We start from the raw sequence: 15,746 nt of genomic DNA on the forward strand, positions 1-15,746 counted from the left end.
CATATCTCCTGACTACTAGGTGTCATGGTGCAGAAACCCTGCAGGTTGCCTCAGTTCATGCATGTTATAACACACCAAGCTTGGTCTCAATACACCAAACCATTGTGGAGATATAGCCTCACATCCATTTTTGCTCGCTTTTCGTAGAATTCGTTTGTGCGTTATTCAAGAACAGTTTGACTAATCAACTCGAATTCCATAACTTTTTGCCAGCATGGTCTGAAGATGATCTGAGCCAATTTTGGTGAAAATCAGACAAACCGTCTAGGACGAGTTCGAAAATGTAGGTTTTACAAACTATTAAAAATAGAAAAAAAAAAATAAACGATTTTTGAATTTTGGACTTTTTGAATATTCGACTCAGCATGACTCAATGATTCAGAGATAAAAAGATTCTGAGCCTTACAGTTCAAAAGTTATTAGCATAAACTTGAGTGAATCTTTGGACAAGTTATGGCGCTAGAGAGTTGGAGTTAGAGACTCCAAATTTGCTATGGTGATCCTATATCAGTGTGCCAAATTTTAAAATTTTCCTGCAAGCGCTTCAATGGGCTGCCATAGACTCGGGCGGAAGAATAATAATAATAAGAACGCTAGCAGATATAATAGGTGCCATCGCACCTTTGGTGTTTGAAGAAGTACTCCATGACAAATACAAAACACTATGTTTACTAAATAGAAAAGCTGGTGTATACAAACAAAACGATAATATACACAATTTAAACGAATATTTTAGGCTGTAATGTTTTCTATGAAGGCAAATCTAAACACAGACGAGTCCTTTCACAAGGACTCATCATTCATCTCCAGTCTTTTGAGTGTGAGAACTTTGCTAAAGAACATTGTTTCTGTCCCGAGTTCAGCTTGAGACATTGGATGAAATTGAAAAGTCCTTTTTTATAATGTCTGCTAGTTTTGGTTCCACTTCTGATAACAAGCCAACCAGGTGCTGGACCTGTAGATGAGATGAGAAAAGATGAGAAGATATGTAATCATTCAGGACATTTAGGAGCAGTGAGAAGGACAAATAAGAAAAACAATGGAGAAAAACGTACCGCCGTTATATGTTGAGGTACAAGGTTGCCAATAGCAGACACACAGCTTCTCTCTGTCAGATGCCCTTCCTTGACTATGGCTGATAAAAGATCCTGAAAATTTAAGGAAAATTTAATAAATTTAACATTTAAAGGGGACATCAAATGCCCATTTTCCACAAGTTGGTATGATTCTTTAGGGTTTTCATGAAATCTTGAAACAAACCTTGTAAAAAACTGCTTTGTTCACAGCGAGCTGTTATAATTTTTTTAAATGATAATGAGCTATTGATCAGCCCCCCCTCAATTCCGTTTTTTTTGTGTCACATTTTTATAATTTATATAATTTATTATAACATAAAATAATATTTAAAATATATATCTTAAATTACAATGTGATCATTTATTAAGTCGCAAACATTTTAGTATAGTATGTAATATAGGAGTTTTTAAATGTAATTTGTACATTTAAAATATCATTTTTAATTTAATTTATATTTTTATTTCATTTATTTGATAGCTTTAAACTCAAAGATTTAAAGAATTTAAACAATTCTCATAATAAATGAATGTAATCAGTTATTATTATTTTGTAAAGTTGAAAGCTTAAAATTATTGTTTTAATTATAATAAAATTTTTAATTAATATTTTTACTATTTAAAATAGCTTTTTTTCTATTTTACGTTTTAAAATGTAATTTATTCCCATGATTTCAAAGCTGAGTTTTTAGCATCATTACTCCAGTCAAACGATCATTCAGAAATCATTCTAATATTCTGATTTGCTGCTCAAAAACACGTATTATTATTATTATGATGAAAACAGCGGAGTAGAATTTATCTGAAATAGAAATCTTCTGTCACATTATAAATGTCTTTATCATCACTTTTAATTAATTTAAAGCTACCTTGCAAAATAAAAGTATTTATTTCTATTAATTTCTTTCCCAAAAATTATAATTTATTCCCCCTCAAGAAATGCTGATCTTTGGATCTTTCTATTCATCAAAGAATCCTGATAAAATGTACTCAACTGTTTTAAATATTGATAGTCAGCATATTAGAATGATTTCTAAAGGATCATGCGACACTGAAGAAGTAATGATGCTGAATATTTAGCTTTGATCACAGAAATAAATTACATTTTAAAATATACGCAAATAGAAAGCAGTTATTTTAAATAGTAAAAATATTTCACAATATTACTGCTTTTGCAGCATTTTGAATCAAATAAATGTGGGCTTAGTGAGCAGAAGAGACATTAAAAATTTTACATCTCAAGTTAGGATAGAATAATTTATTAGTATTTTTTAAACTAGATAGCTGGCAATTTCACCTTATTGAGTTCCATAAGGACGCCTGAGAGGAACTCGGCTGTGGTTTCAACTAAAGCTTTGAGCTGTTCATCTTCTGCTTGTTTCTCTTCTTTCGATTCAGAGTTTGCAGCTGTTCGGCTCTGACGGCATTCCGTATTAAAATGCAGGATGCGGATTAGACTTCCTAATAATTCTGAACCTGTTAAGAATAAACATACATTATGAATCCAAAAATGCAATATAACAGCAAACATTTAACAAACATCACAATGCCTCTCATAAACCAATGCATATGATATGCTAAAAGTGTGTTTCATACTTATATCTGTCTGCAGACTGGAGTGTAGCGAAGACAGTAGGGCGAGCGCTGGGGCCAAGAGAGCTTTCTGCTCCTGCAGGATGAGAGGAGGATCGTCTGCTTGACATAAATCTTCACATACGATCTTACACACAAATGTCCACACCGCATGACCACATGCTCCGTCTGATACTGTAGAGAAGGTAAAAACAAGAAATCATTTCATTATAATTGTATTATATTTATATAAGGTGCGTAGGCACCTATTGTATCTGTTAGTGTTCTTCTTTTTCTTCTTCCGCTCGAGTCTATGGCAGCTCACAGAACCACTGAAATTTGTGTAATTTGGCACACTGATAGAGGACAGTCTGAAATGTCACCATAGCCAATTTGGAGTCTCTAACTCAAACTCTCTAGCGCCACCACTTGTCCAAAGTTTCACTTTCTTTTCGCTAATAACTTTTGAATCATAAGGCACAAAATCAAAATTCTTTTTTTCTCTAAATTCTTGGGTCATGCAAAGTCGAATGAACAAATGAACAAAATAAAAAAAATCGTAAGGTTTATTTTTTTTCTATTTTTAATTGTTCGTAAAACCTACTTTTGCGAACTTGTCCTAGACGGTTGGTCTGATTTTTACCAAAATTGGCTCAGATCATCTTCAGACCATGCTGGCAAAAAGTTATGGAATTCAAGTTGATTGGACAAACCGTTCTCGAATAATGCGCAAACGAATTCTATGAAAAGCACGCAAAAATGGATGTGAGGCCATATCTCCGCAACTTTGGCGTATTGAGACCAAACTTGGTGTGTGTTATAACAAGCATAACCTGAAGCTACCTGTAGTGTTTCATCACAGTGCCACCTAGTGGTCAGGAGATATGAAAACTGGCTATTTTAGCTTATAACTTCTTAATGGTTTGGCGAAAAACTCATCTTGTCTTGTTAGATTCGGATGAGCAGGCAGAGTCGAACCATATGCAATTTACCCATGTCAGCCATTTTGAATTTTGTCATAAAATGCTGTATTTTCCAAACGCATTGGCGTATCGTTACAAAACTCGGTATGTGTCTTCAGCACCAAGCCCTGACGGTACTCAAAAAGTTATAAGGCAATTTTGAAAAATGCTAATAACTTCTGAGGAAAATTGCTTATTGTAATGAAAGTCATCTCAAAATATTCCTAGGGTCATGCCAAGAACATTGATACCAATTATGGCAAAATTGGCCTAACTTCCTGTCCGCCATTTTGATTACTGTAAAAAACCTACTTTTTCGAACTCTTCCTAGACCATTAGTCGGATTTTAACCAAATTTGACTCGGATTATCTTAAGATAGGGATGTAACGGTATCAAAATTTCACGGTACGGTAATACCTCGATATGAATGTCACAGTACGGTATTTATTGAATCATTTACAGGAAAAACAAAACTAATGAAGAGACTCGAAAAAAGTGCCAGAAGTGCTTATTAAACAGTTTACATTAACACTGAACATATCAATGGCACACAATTAGCCATCTATCACTTTGAAACAGGAACTTCAATTTTAATAACAACAAATTATTAAACCATGTAAAAAAAATTAAAGTTTCAATTTAGTATTCTTGAAAACTATGAAAAAATAAAAATAGCAGCCTATATTGCAGTTGGCCCATGTGCTGAATGAGTATTTGAGAACAATCACCTCATTCACTCACACACTCACTTATTCAGACAGAGACAGGTTTTTTTGAAAGTAAAATAGGCATATTAACATTATCTGGTAAAAGCTGGGATCTCTGGGCATTTACAATGTCCCCTGCAACAGAAAAAACCCTCTCACTTGGGACCAGAGTATGTGAGCGGAGTGGAGCGGCAACAATTTCCCCTCCGTGCTCTGTGCTTTTAATAGTATAATTGCTGCTTTATGCAGTACAAAGTTTGTAATGAAAATAAAAATACATTTTTCGTCAGTTATGTTTACTTATGGATCACTGCATTTCTTACAGATTTCTGCTCATTCGAAATCGGATACCATTACATTTGTTTAACAGAGTGATTGCATGTGAATAAGTGCTGTCCCTGTTTAAATGATGCTTTCACCTGAAAATATTAAGTATCTAGGAAGAACAAACTTGTGAACTATAATTTACCGCTCATATGATGTCCATTGCCGTTATCGTAGCCTTCACATTATTTCTGATTTGAGTGATCCATCTCTATCAAGCGAAATATGTTTAGCATGTGAATTCCTGCTTAATATGCAGTTATATTACGGACCGTTGGCATGAGTTGTTCTCATGATGGAGCTGTCTTGGAGCGAGTTAAAACCACGACGCTCCGACTTTTCAAACATCCGCTCCTCCCTCCATTCAGAATCACACCGCTTCACTCCACTCCAGTCCGCTCACATACTCTGTAGCGACAACAGACCGCAAAGGATGATGGCCACGCCGGGGCTGATGGGAATTGGAGTTCCCGCTACCTCCCGTTCGCTCCATTCGCCTGAGCAAACTTTTCTCAGAAGACCTATTGTTTTATCGAGCCATGCGACCACGGTAGTATCGAAAAAATTTGCTATTGCGGTACGACGGTATTTACAATACCGTTACATCCCTATCTTAAGACCATGCTGACAAAAAGTTATGAATTTCGTGTTGATGTACAAAACTGTTTTTATTTAATGCATCAACAAATTTGCTGGCAAGATGCTGAAGCGCATCTGAAGCTGTATCTTTGCAAAGCTTTGAGATATTTGCACCAAATTTTGTATGTGGCATTACCACCTCACAGTGATTACACCACATCAATTTGACAACTGTGCCACCTATTGGTCAAGAGTAATAAACCATTCATTAACTATTAATTATGAAATTTCCAAAAATGATAATAACTGTAGATTGCATTAGCCTATTGTAATGAAACTGGTCTCAAAATATTCCTTGGGTCATGCTGACGACATAAATACCAATTATGCCACAGTTTGCCAAACATCCTGTCCGCCATTTTGATTCATGTTGAAAACATACTTTTTCAAACTGGTCCTAGACCGTTCATCAAATTTTCACCAAAATCGAGACAGATCATCTTCAGACTGTGCTGACAAAAAGTTATGGATTTCATGTTGATGGATGAAACCGTTTTCGTACAGCGCCTCTGCAAATTTTAGGCTTGATGCTGCTGCTTACAGCTATATTTTATCATTGTTTTGTTTATTAATCATATTTTATTTAATTAAAATGTTTATTCAACTGTTTTCAACATTGATATTAATAATGCATTTCTTGAGCAGCAAATCAGCATATTAGAATTATTTCTGAAGGATCATGTAACACTGAAGACTGCAATAATAATGCTGAAAATTCAACTTTGCATCACAGGAATAAATAACATTTTAAAATATATTTAAATAGAAAACAGTTCTTTTAAATTGTAATACTATTTCAAATTTTTACAGTTTTTGCTGTATTTTTGTAGCTAAAGTGATTATGTTATTGTGTGTGTGTCTTACCTAGAGCCTGCATGCCCTCTCCTACTGTAGTCAGAAGCTGCAGTGAATGAAGATACACTTCAAGAGCCTCTGGACTCTCTGACCTACAATACAAAAAATAAGTTAGTAATGCCTCGGACAGACAGACAAGCAGAAGGTCACATATGTCTCACCTAAGCTGTGTGGCCGCCTCCAGCAGAGAGGACGCGACGCCCTGCTGTGTGTCCTTATTTGGGTCACTGTCGCTGGGTGGGGTGGACACCCAACTTTTCATCATCTCCTCATCCTCATCAAAGAGCTTATCCACCAGCTCCCCAACCTTAACCAGCAAATCCACTACAGAGACAGATATACTTTAGGATCCCAACACTTGAGAGGCACAAATCTGTTTGATAAACTATTGGTGTACACTACACTCAAATGTACACTATTTTGAACAGCAAGATTTTTAATGATTTTTAAGTCTCTTCTGCTCACCAAGCCTGCATTTATTTGATCCAAAGTACAGCAAACACTGTAAAATGTCTTTTTACTACTTAAAATAACAGTTTTCTATTTGAATATATTTTCAAATGTAATTAAGTTGGCTTGAGAGAGCCAACTTACTGATATTCTATTTAAACTTATTATTAAGTTGGCTTGGGAAAGCCAACTTACTGAAATCCTATTTAAACTTATTATTATTCTTATTTTTCTGAGCGGAAAATATTTAGACACTATCTCCTCCTAGACCGTTCAAGCTACATACTCCAAACTCGGGTCAGATCTTCATACTGTTCAGACTTAGTGTGCTATATCTTTTCAGACTGTTTTGAGTTATGGTTTTCTTAAAAATTAATATTAAAAATCATAAAAAGGTCCCGTAGACTTTCATTGACCAAAAGTCCATGTCTGTTTGAACTGTTTAATGTAAATTGCTAGAAGCCATTGATACTCAATTAAGCTTTAATCTATCTATCTATCTATCTATCTATCTATCTATAAACCTTATCTATCTATCTATCTATCTATAAACCTTATCTATCTATCTATCTATCTATCTATCTATCTATCTATCTGTCTGTCTGTCTGTCTGTCTATCTATAAACCTTATCTATCTATCTATCTATCTATCTATCTATCTATCTATAAACCTTATCTATCTATCTATCTATCTATCTATCTGTCTGTCTGTCTGTCTGTCTGTCTGTCTATCTATCTATCTATCTATCTATCTTCAAACCTTATCTATCTATCAATCTATCTATCTCACTAGTCGTGCTAAAATCATGTTAGCGACTTGCTAGTAATGCTAAAATCATACTAGCGACTTGCTAGTCATGCCAGAATCATGCTAGCGACTTGCTAGTCGTGCTAAAATCATGCTAGCGACTTGCTAGTCGTGCTAAAATCATGCTAACGACTTGCTAGTCATGCTAAAATAATGCTAAAATCATGCTAGCGACTTGCTAGTCATGCTAAAATCATGCTAACGACTTGCTAGTCGTGCTAAAATCATGCTAGCGACTTGCTAGTCATGCTAAAATCATGCTAGCGACTTGCTAGTCATGCTAGAATCATGCTAGCGACTTGCTATTCATACTACAATCATGCTAACGACTTGCTAGTCATGCTAAATAATGCTAAAATCATGCTAGCGACTTGCTAGTAATGCTAAAATCATGCTAGCGACTTGCTAGTCATGCTAAATAATGCTAAAATCATGCTAGCGACTTGCTAGTCGTGCTAAAATCATGCTAACGACTTGCTAGTCGTGCTAAAATCATGCTAGCGACTTGCTAGTCATGCCAGAATCATGCTATCGACTTGCTAGTCGTGCTAAAATCATGCTAGCGACTTGCTAGTCATGCTAAAATCATGCTAGCGACTTGCTAGTCGTGCTAAAATCATGCTAACGACTTGCTAGTCATGCTAAAATAATGCTAAAATCATGCTAGCGACTTGCTAGTCATGCTAAAATCATGCTAACGACTTGCTAGTCGTGCTAAAATCATGCTAGCGACTTGCTAGTCATGCTAAAATCATGCTAGCGACTTGCTAGTCATGCTAGAATCATGCTAGTGACTTGCTATTCATACTACAATCATGCTAACGACTTGCTAGTCATGCTAAATAATGCTAAAATCATGCTAGCGACTTGCTAGTAATGCTAAAATCATGCTAGCGACTTGCTAGTCATGCTAAATAATGCTAAAATCATGCTAGCGACTTGCTAGTCGTGCTAAAATCATGCTAGCGACTTACTAGTCATGCTAAAATCATGCTAGCGACTTGCTAGTCATGCTAAAATCATGCTAACGACTTGCTAGTCGTGCTAAAATCATGCTAGCGACTTGCTAGTCATGCTAAAAATCATGCTAGCGACTTGCTAGTCATACTACAATCATGCTAACGACCTGCTAGTCGTGCTAAAATCATGCTAACGACTTGCTAGTCATGCTAAAATAATGCTAAAATCATGCTAGCGACTTGCTAGTCATGCTAAAATCATGCTAACGACTTGCTAGTCGTGCTAAAATCATGCTAGCGACTTGCTAGTCATGCTAAAATCATGCTAGCGACTTGCTAGTCATGCTAGAATCATGCTAGCGACTTGCTATTCATACTACAATCATGCTAACGACTTGCTAGTCATGCTAAATAATGCTAAAATCATGCTAGCGACTTGCTAGTAATGCTAAAATCATGCTAGCGACTTGCTAGTAATGCTAAATAATGCTAAAATCATGCTAGCGACTTGCTAGTCGTGCTAAAATCATGCTAGCGACTTGCTAGTCATGCTAAAATCATGCTAGCGACTTGCTAGTCATGCTAGAATCATGCTAGCGACTTGCTATTCATACTACAATCATGCTAACGACTTGCTAGTCATGCTAAATAATGCTAAAATCATGCTAGCGACTTGCTAGTCGTGCTAAAATCATGCTAACGACTTGCTAGTCGTGCTAAAATCATGCTAGCGACTTGCTAGTCATGCCAGAATCATGCTAGCGACTTGCTAGTCGTGCTAAAATCATGCTAGCGACTTGCTAGTCATGCTAAAATCATGCTAGCGACTTGCTAGTCGTGCTAAAATCATGCTAACGACTTGCTAGTCATGCTAAAATAATGCTAAAATCATGCTAGCGACTTGCTAGTCATGCTAAAATCATGCTAACGACTTGCTAGTCGTGCTAAAATCATGCTAGCGACTTGCTAGTCATTCTAAAATCATGCTAGCGACTTGCTAGTCATGCTAGAATCATGCTAGCGACTTGCTATTCATACTACAATCATGCTAACGACTTGCTAGTCATGCTAAATAATGCTAAAATCATGCTAGCGACTTGCTAGTAATGCTAAAATCATGCTAGCGACTTGCTAGTCATGCTAAATAATGCTAAAATCATGCTAGCGACTTGCTAGTCGTGCTAAAATCATGCTAGCGACTTGCTAGTCATGCTAAAAATCATGCTAGCGACTTGCTAGTCATACTACAATCATGCTAACGACCTGCTAGTCTTGCTAAAATCATGCTAGCGACTTGCTAGTCTTGCTAATATTATGCTAGCGACTTGCTAGTTTTGCTAAAATCATGCTAGCGACTTGCTAGTCTTGCTAAAATTATGCTAGCGACTTGCTAGTTTTTTGCTAAAATCATGCTAGCGACTTGCTAGTCATGCTAAAATAATGCTAGCGACTTGCTAGTCATGTTAAAATAATAATAAAATCATGCTAGCAACTTGCTAGTCATGCTAAAATAATGCTAAAATAAGGCTAGCGACTTGCTAGTCGTGCTAAAATCATGCTAGCGACTTGCTAGTCATTGCTAAATAATGCTAAAATCATGCTAGCGACTTGCTAGTAATGCTAAAATCATGCTAGCGACTTGCTAGTCATGCTAAAAATCATGCTAGCGACTTGCTAGTCATACTACAATCATGGTAACGACGTGCTAGTCTTGCTAAAATCATGCTAGCGACTTGCTAGTCTTGCTAAAATCATGCTAGCGACTTGCTAGTCATGCTAAAAATCATGCTAGCAACTTGCTAGTCATACTACAATCATGCTAACGACCTGCTAGTCGTGCTAAAATCATGCTAGCGACTTGCTAGTCGTGCTAAAATCATGCTAGCGACTTGCTAGTCATTGCTAAATAATGCTAAAATCATGCTAGCGACTTGCTAGTAATGCTAAAATCATGCTAGCGACTTGCTAGTCATGCTAAAAATCATGCTAGCGACTTGCTATTCATACTACAATCATGCTAACGACTTGCTAGTCATGTTAAATAATGCTAAAATCATGCTAGCGACTTGCTAGTAATGCTAAATAATGCTAAAATCATGCTAGCGACTTGCTAGTCGTGCTAAAATCATGCTAGCGACTTGCTAGTCATGCTAAAAATCATGCTAGCGACTTGCTAGTCATACTACAATCATGCTAACGACCTGCTAGTCTTGCTAAAATCATGCTAGCGACTTGCTAGTCTTGCTAAAATAATGCTAGCGACTTGCTAGTCATGTTAAAATAATGCTAAAATCATGCTAGCAACTTGCTAGTCATGCTAAAATAATGCTAAAATAAGGCTAGCGACTTGCTAGTCGTGCTAAAATCATGCTAGCGACTTGCTAGTCGTGCTAAAAATCATGCTAACGACTTGCTAGTCATACTACAATCATGCTAACGACTTGCTAGTCTTGCTAAAATTATGCTAGCGACTTGCTAGTAATGCTAAAATCATGCTAGCGACTTGCTAGTCATGCTAAAATCATGCTAGCGACTTGCTAGTCTTGCTAAAATTATGCTAGCGACTTGCTAGTAATGCTAAAATCATGCTAGCGACTTGCTAGTCATGCTAAATAATGCTAAAATCATGCTAGCGACTTGCTAGTAATGTTAAAATCATGCTAGCGACTTGCTAGTCATGCTAAATAATGCTAAAATCATGCTAGCGACTTGCTGGTAATGCTAAAATCTTGCTAGCGACTTTTGCTAGTCGTGCTAAAATCATGCTAGAGACTTGCTAGTTATGCTAAAAATCATGCTAGGCACTTGCTATTCATACTACAATCATGCTAACGACTTGCTAGTCTTGCTAAAATCATGCTAGAGACTTGCTAGTCTTGCTAAAATTATGCTAGCGACTTGCTAGTTTTACTAAAATCATGCTAGCGACTTGTTAGTCATGCTAAAATAATGCTAGCGACTTGCTAGTCATGTTAAAATAATGCTAAAATAATGCTAGCAACTTGCTAGTTTTGCTAAAATCATGCTAGCGACTTGCTAGTCATGCTAAAATCATGCTAGCGACTTGCTAGTCATGCTAAAATCATGCTAGCGACTTGCTAGTCTTGCTTAAACCATGCTAGCGACTTGCTAGTCATGCTAAAATAATGCTAGCGACTTGCTAGCCATGCTAAAATCAGGCTAGCGATTTGCTAGTCATTCTAAATCATGCTAGCGACTTGCTAGTCTTGCTAAAATCATGCTAGCGACTTGCTAGTAATGCTAAAATCATGCTAGCGACTTGCTAGCCATGCTAAAATCATGCTAGCGATTTGCTAGTCATTCTAAATCATGCTAGCGACTTGCTAGTCATGCTAAAATCATGCTAGCGACTTGCTAATCATGGTAAATCATGCTAGCGACTTGCTAGTCATGCTAAAATCATGCTAGCGACTTACTAGTCTTACTAAAATCATGATAGCAACTAGCTAATCATGCTACCACCCTGGGTACCCTAGTAACCTCATATCTATCTATTCACATTCAAACTATATCTTCTAACTATTTATATCTATAAATCTTTCTATTTTCAAACTATTTATATCTATCTAGCCTATCTATCTTCAAACTTTATCAATAAAACTAAAACTATTTCAAACTGAAAACCTTTAAACTTTCTTTAAACTAAAAGCTTTTAAAACTACTTAAAACTTACTGGCTAGGCTTCTTCAAACCTTATCTATCTATCTATCTATCTATCTATCTATCTATCTATCTATCTATCTATCTTCAAACCTTATCTATCTATCTATCTATCTATCTATCTATCTATCTTCAAACCTTATCTATCTATCTATCTATCTATCTATCTATCTATCTATCTATCTATTTATCTATCTATCTTCAAACCTTATCTATCTATCTATCTATCTATCTATCTATCTATCTATCTATCTATCTATCTATCTTCAAACCTTATCTATCTATCTATCTATCTATCTATCTTCAAACCTTATCTATCTATCTATCTATCTATCTATCTATCAGTCTATCTATCTATCTATCTTCAAACCTTATCTATCTATCTATCTATCTATCTATCTATCTATCAGCTAAAATCATGCTAGCAACTTGCTAGTCATGCTAAATAATGCTAAAATCATGCTAGCGACTTGCTAGTCATGCTAAAATCATGCTAGCGACTTGCTAGTAATGTTAAAATCATGCTAGCGACTTGCTAGTCATTGCTAAATAATGCTAAAATCATGCTAGTCATGCTAAAATCATGCTAGCGACTTGCTAGTAATGTTAAAATCATGCTAGCGACTTGCTAGTAATGTTAAAATCATGCTAGCGACTTGCTAGTCATTGCTAAATAATGCTAAAATCATGCTAGCGACTTGCTAGTCGTGCTAAAATCATGCTAGCGACTTGCTAGTCGTGCTAAAATCATGCTAGCGACTTGCTAGTCATGCTAAAAATCATGTTAGCGACTTGCTAGTCTTGCTTAAATAATGCTAGTGACTTGCTAGTCATGCTAAAATCATGCTAGCGACTTGCTAGTCATGCTAGAATAATGCTAGTGACTTGCTAGTCATGCTAAAATCATGCTAGCGACTTGCTAGTCATGCTAGAATCATGCTAGCGACTTTGCTAGTCATGCTAAAATAATGCTAAAATCATGCTAGCGACTTGCTAGTCATGCTAAAATAATGCTAGCAACTTGCTAGTCATGCTAATATCATGCTAGCGACTTGCTAGTCATGCTAGAATCAAGCTAGCGACTTGCTAGTCATGCTAAAATCATGCTAGCGACTTGTTAGTCATGCTAAAATAATGCTAAAATCATGCTAGCGACTTGCTAGTCATGCTAAAATCATGCTAGCGACTTGCTAGTCATGCTAAAATCAGGTTAGCGACTTGCTAGTCATGTTTAAAATCATGCTAGCGACTTGCTAGTGTTGTTAAAATCATGCTAGCGACTTACTAGTCATGCTAAAATCATGCTAGCGACTCGCTACTCATGCTAAAATCATGCTAGCGACTTGTTAGTCATGGTAAAATCATGCTAGTGACTTGCTAGTCATGCTAAAAATCATGTTAGCGACTTGCTAGTCTTGCTTAAATAATGCTAGCGACTTGCTAGTCTTGCTAAAATCATGCTAGCGACTTGCTAGTCATGCTAATATCATGCTAGCGACTTTCTAGTCATGCTAGAATCATGCTAGCGACTTTGCTAGTCATGCTAAAATAATGCTAAAAGCATGCTAGCGACTTGCTAGTCATGCTAAAATAAAGCTAAAATCATGCTAGCGACTTGTTAGTCATGCTAAAATAATTATAAAATCATGCTAGCGACTTGCTAGTCATGCTAAAATCATGCTAGTGACTTGCTAGTCATGCTAAAATCAGGCTAGTGACTTGCTAGTCATGTTTAAAATCATTCTAGCGACTTGCTAGTTTTGCTAAAATCATGCTAGCGACTTGCTAGTCATGCTAAAATCATGCTAGCGACTTGCTAGTCATGCTAAAATAATGCTAAAATCATGCTAGCGACTTGCTAGTCGTGCTAAAATCATGCTAGCGACTTGCTAGTCGTGCTAAAATCATGCTAGCGACTTGCTAGTCGTGCTAAAATCATGCTAGTGTCTTGCTAGTCGTGCTAAAATCATGCTAGCGACTCGCTAGTCATGCTAAAATCATGCTAGCGACTTGTTAGTCATGGTAAAATCATGCTAGCGACTTGCTAGTCATGCTAAAAATCATGTTAGCGACTTGCTAGTCTTGCTTAAATAATGCTAGCGACTTGCTAGTCATGCTAAAATCATGCTAGCGACTTGTTAGTCATGGTAAAATCATGCTAGCGACTTGCTAGTCATGCTAAAAATCATGTTAGCGACTTGCTAGTCTTGCTTAAATAATGCTAGCGACTTGCTAGTCTTGCTAAAACCATGCTAGCGACTTGCTAGTCATGCTAATATCATACTAGCGACTTGCTAGTCATGCTAGATTCATGCTAGCGACTTTGCTAGTCATGCTAAAATAATGCTAAAATCATGCTAGCGACTTGCTAGTCGTGTTAAAATCATGCTAGCGACTTGCTAGTCATGCTAAAATCATGCTAGCGACTTGCTAGTCATGCTAAAAATCATGTTAACGACTTGCTAGTCTTGCTTAAATAATGCTAGCAACCACATAGCAACACCTTAGCAACCACCCTGGGTACCTTAGCAACCACATAGCAACACCTTAGCATCTATTCACATTCAAACTATTTATATCTTCTAACTATTTATATCTATAAATCTATCTATTTTCAAACTATTTATATCTATCTAGCCTATCTATCTTCAAACTTTATTAATCAAACTAAAACTATTTCAAACTGAAAACCTTTAAACTTTCTTTAAACTAAAAGCTTTTAAAACTACTTAAAACTTACTGGCTAGGCTTTCTCAAGCCAACTTAAAGTTTGCTAACAAACTTTTTATCTAGTTTATTCTTGTGATTTCAAAGCTGAATTTTAGCACCTTCAGTCACATGATCCTTCAGAAATCATTTTAATATTCTGATTTTCTGCTCAAAAACATTTATTATTATGTTGAAAACAGCTGAGTAGATTTCTTTCAGGTTTCTTTGATAAATAAAAAGTTCAGAAGAACAGCATTTAACTATCTGAAATAGAAAGCTTTTGTTCCGTTTTTGTTATTTTCATTATAAAATATCTTTATCATCACGTTTGATCAATTTAAAGCATCCTTGCTAAATAAAAGTATTAATTTTTATACTTCTTTCCTAAAGAAAAAAATACTGACTTAAAGCTTTTGATTGTTATAGTGTATAATATTACAAAAGTTTTTTTTTTTTTTTTTCAGATAAATGCTGATCTTTTGATCTTTCTATTCATCAAAGAATCCAAAAAAAAATGTACTCAACTGTTTTAAATATTGGTAATAATAATTAAAATGTTTCTTGAACAGCAATTCAGCATATTAAAATTATTTCTGGAGGATCATGTGACACTGAACACTGCAGTATTCACAGGAATAAATGACATTTTAAAATATATTCTAATAGAAAGCAGTTATTTTAAATAGTAAAAATATTTCACAATATTACTGCTTTTGCTGTATTTTGGAGCAAATAAATGCAGGACAGTGAGCAGAAGAAACTTCTTTAAAAAAAAAACATACAAAATAAAAATCTTACTGTTCAAAAACTTTTGACTGGTAGTGTATATACTTGCTTAAAATGCTTTTAATATAAATTTCAATATATTTAAGTAAATATACATGAATATAAAATATTAAATGAAAACTTACATGATATTAATTAAATGACATAGTAATACATAGATTAATTAATTCATCATAAATATATATTATTGTATGTTTTTTTGCAACATTTTGAAACATCA

General features: G+C 35.6%; 1 protein-coding gene across 1 annotated transcript in view; it reads right to left on the reverse strand.

The window, feature by feature from the left end:
- Nucleotides 1-653: 653 nt before the first annotated feature.
- saal1 (serum amyloid A-like 1) overlaps nt 654-15,746 on the reverse strand; it is an 18,612-nt gene continuing 3,519 nt past the window's right edge. The window contains exons 8-13 of the mRNA XM_073831939.1: nt 6,295-6,457; nt 6,143-6,225; nt 2,670-2,840; nt 2,371-2,549; nt 1,056-1,148; nt 654-955 (exon numbers count right to left, since the gene is read on the reverse strand). Coding sequence (XP_073688040.1) covers nt 860-955; nt 1,056-1,148; nt 2,371-2,549; nt 2,670-2,840; nt 6,143-6,225; nt 6,295-6,457 — 785 coding nt within the window. The 3' untranslated portion in view covers nt 654-859. The remainder of the gene's footprint in view (nt 956-1,055; nt 1,149-2,370; nt 2,550-2,669; nt 2,841-6,142; nt 6,226-6,294; nt 6,458-15,746) is intronic.

The sequence above is a fragment of the Garra rufa genome, chromosome 25, assembly GCF_049309525.1.
Source record: "Garra rufa chromosome 25, GarRuf1.0, whole genome shotgun sequence".
Taxonomy (NCBI): Eukaryota; Metazoa; Chordata; class Actinopteri; order Cypriniformes; family Cyprinidae; genus Garra; species Garra rufa.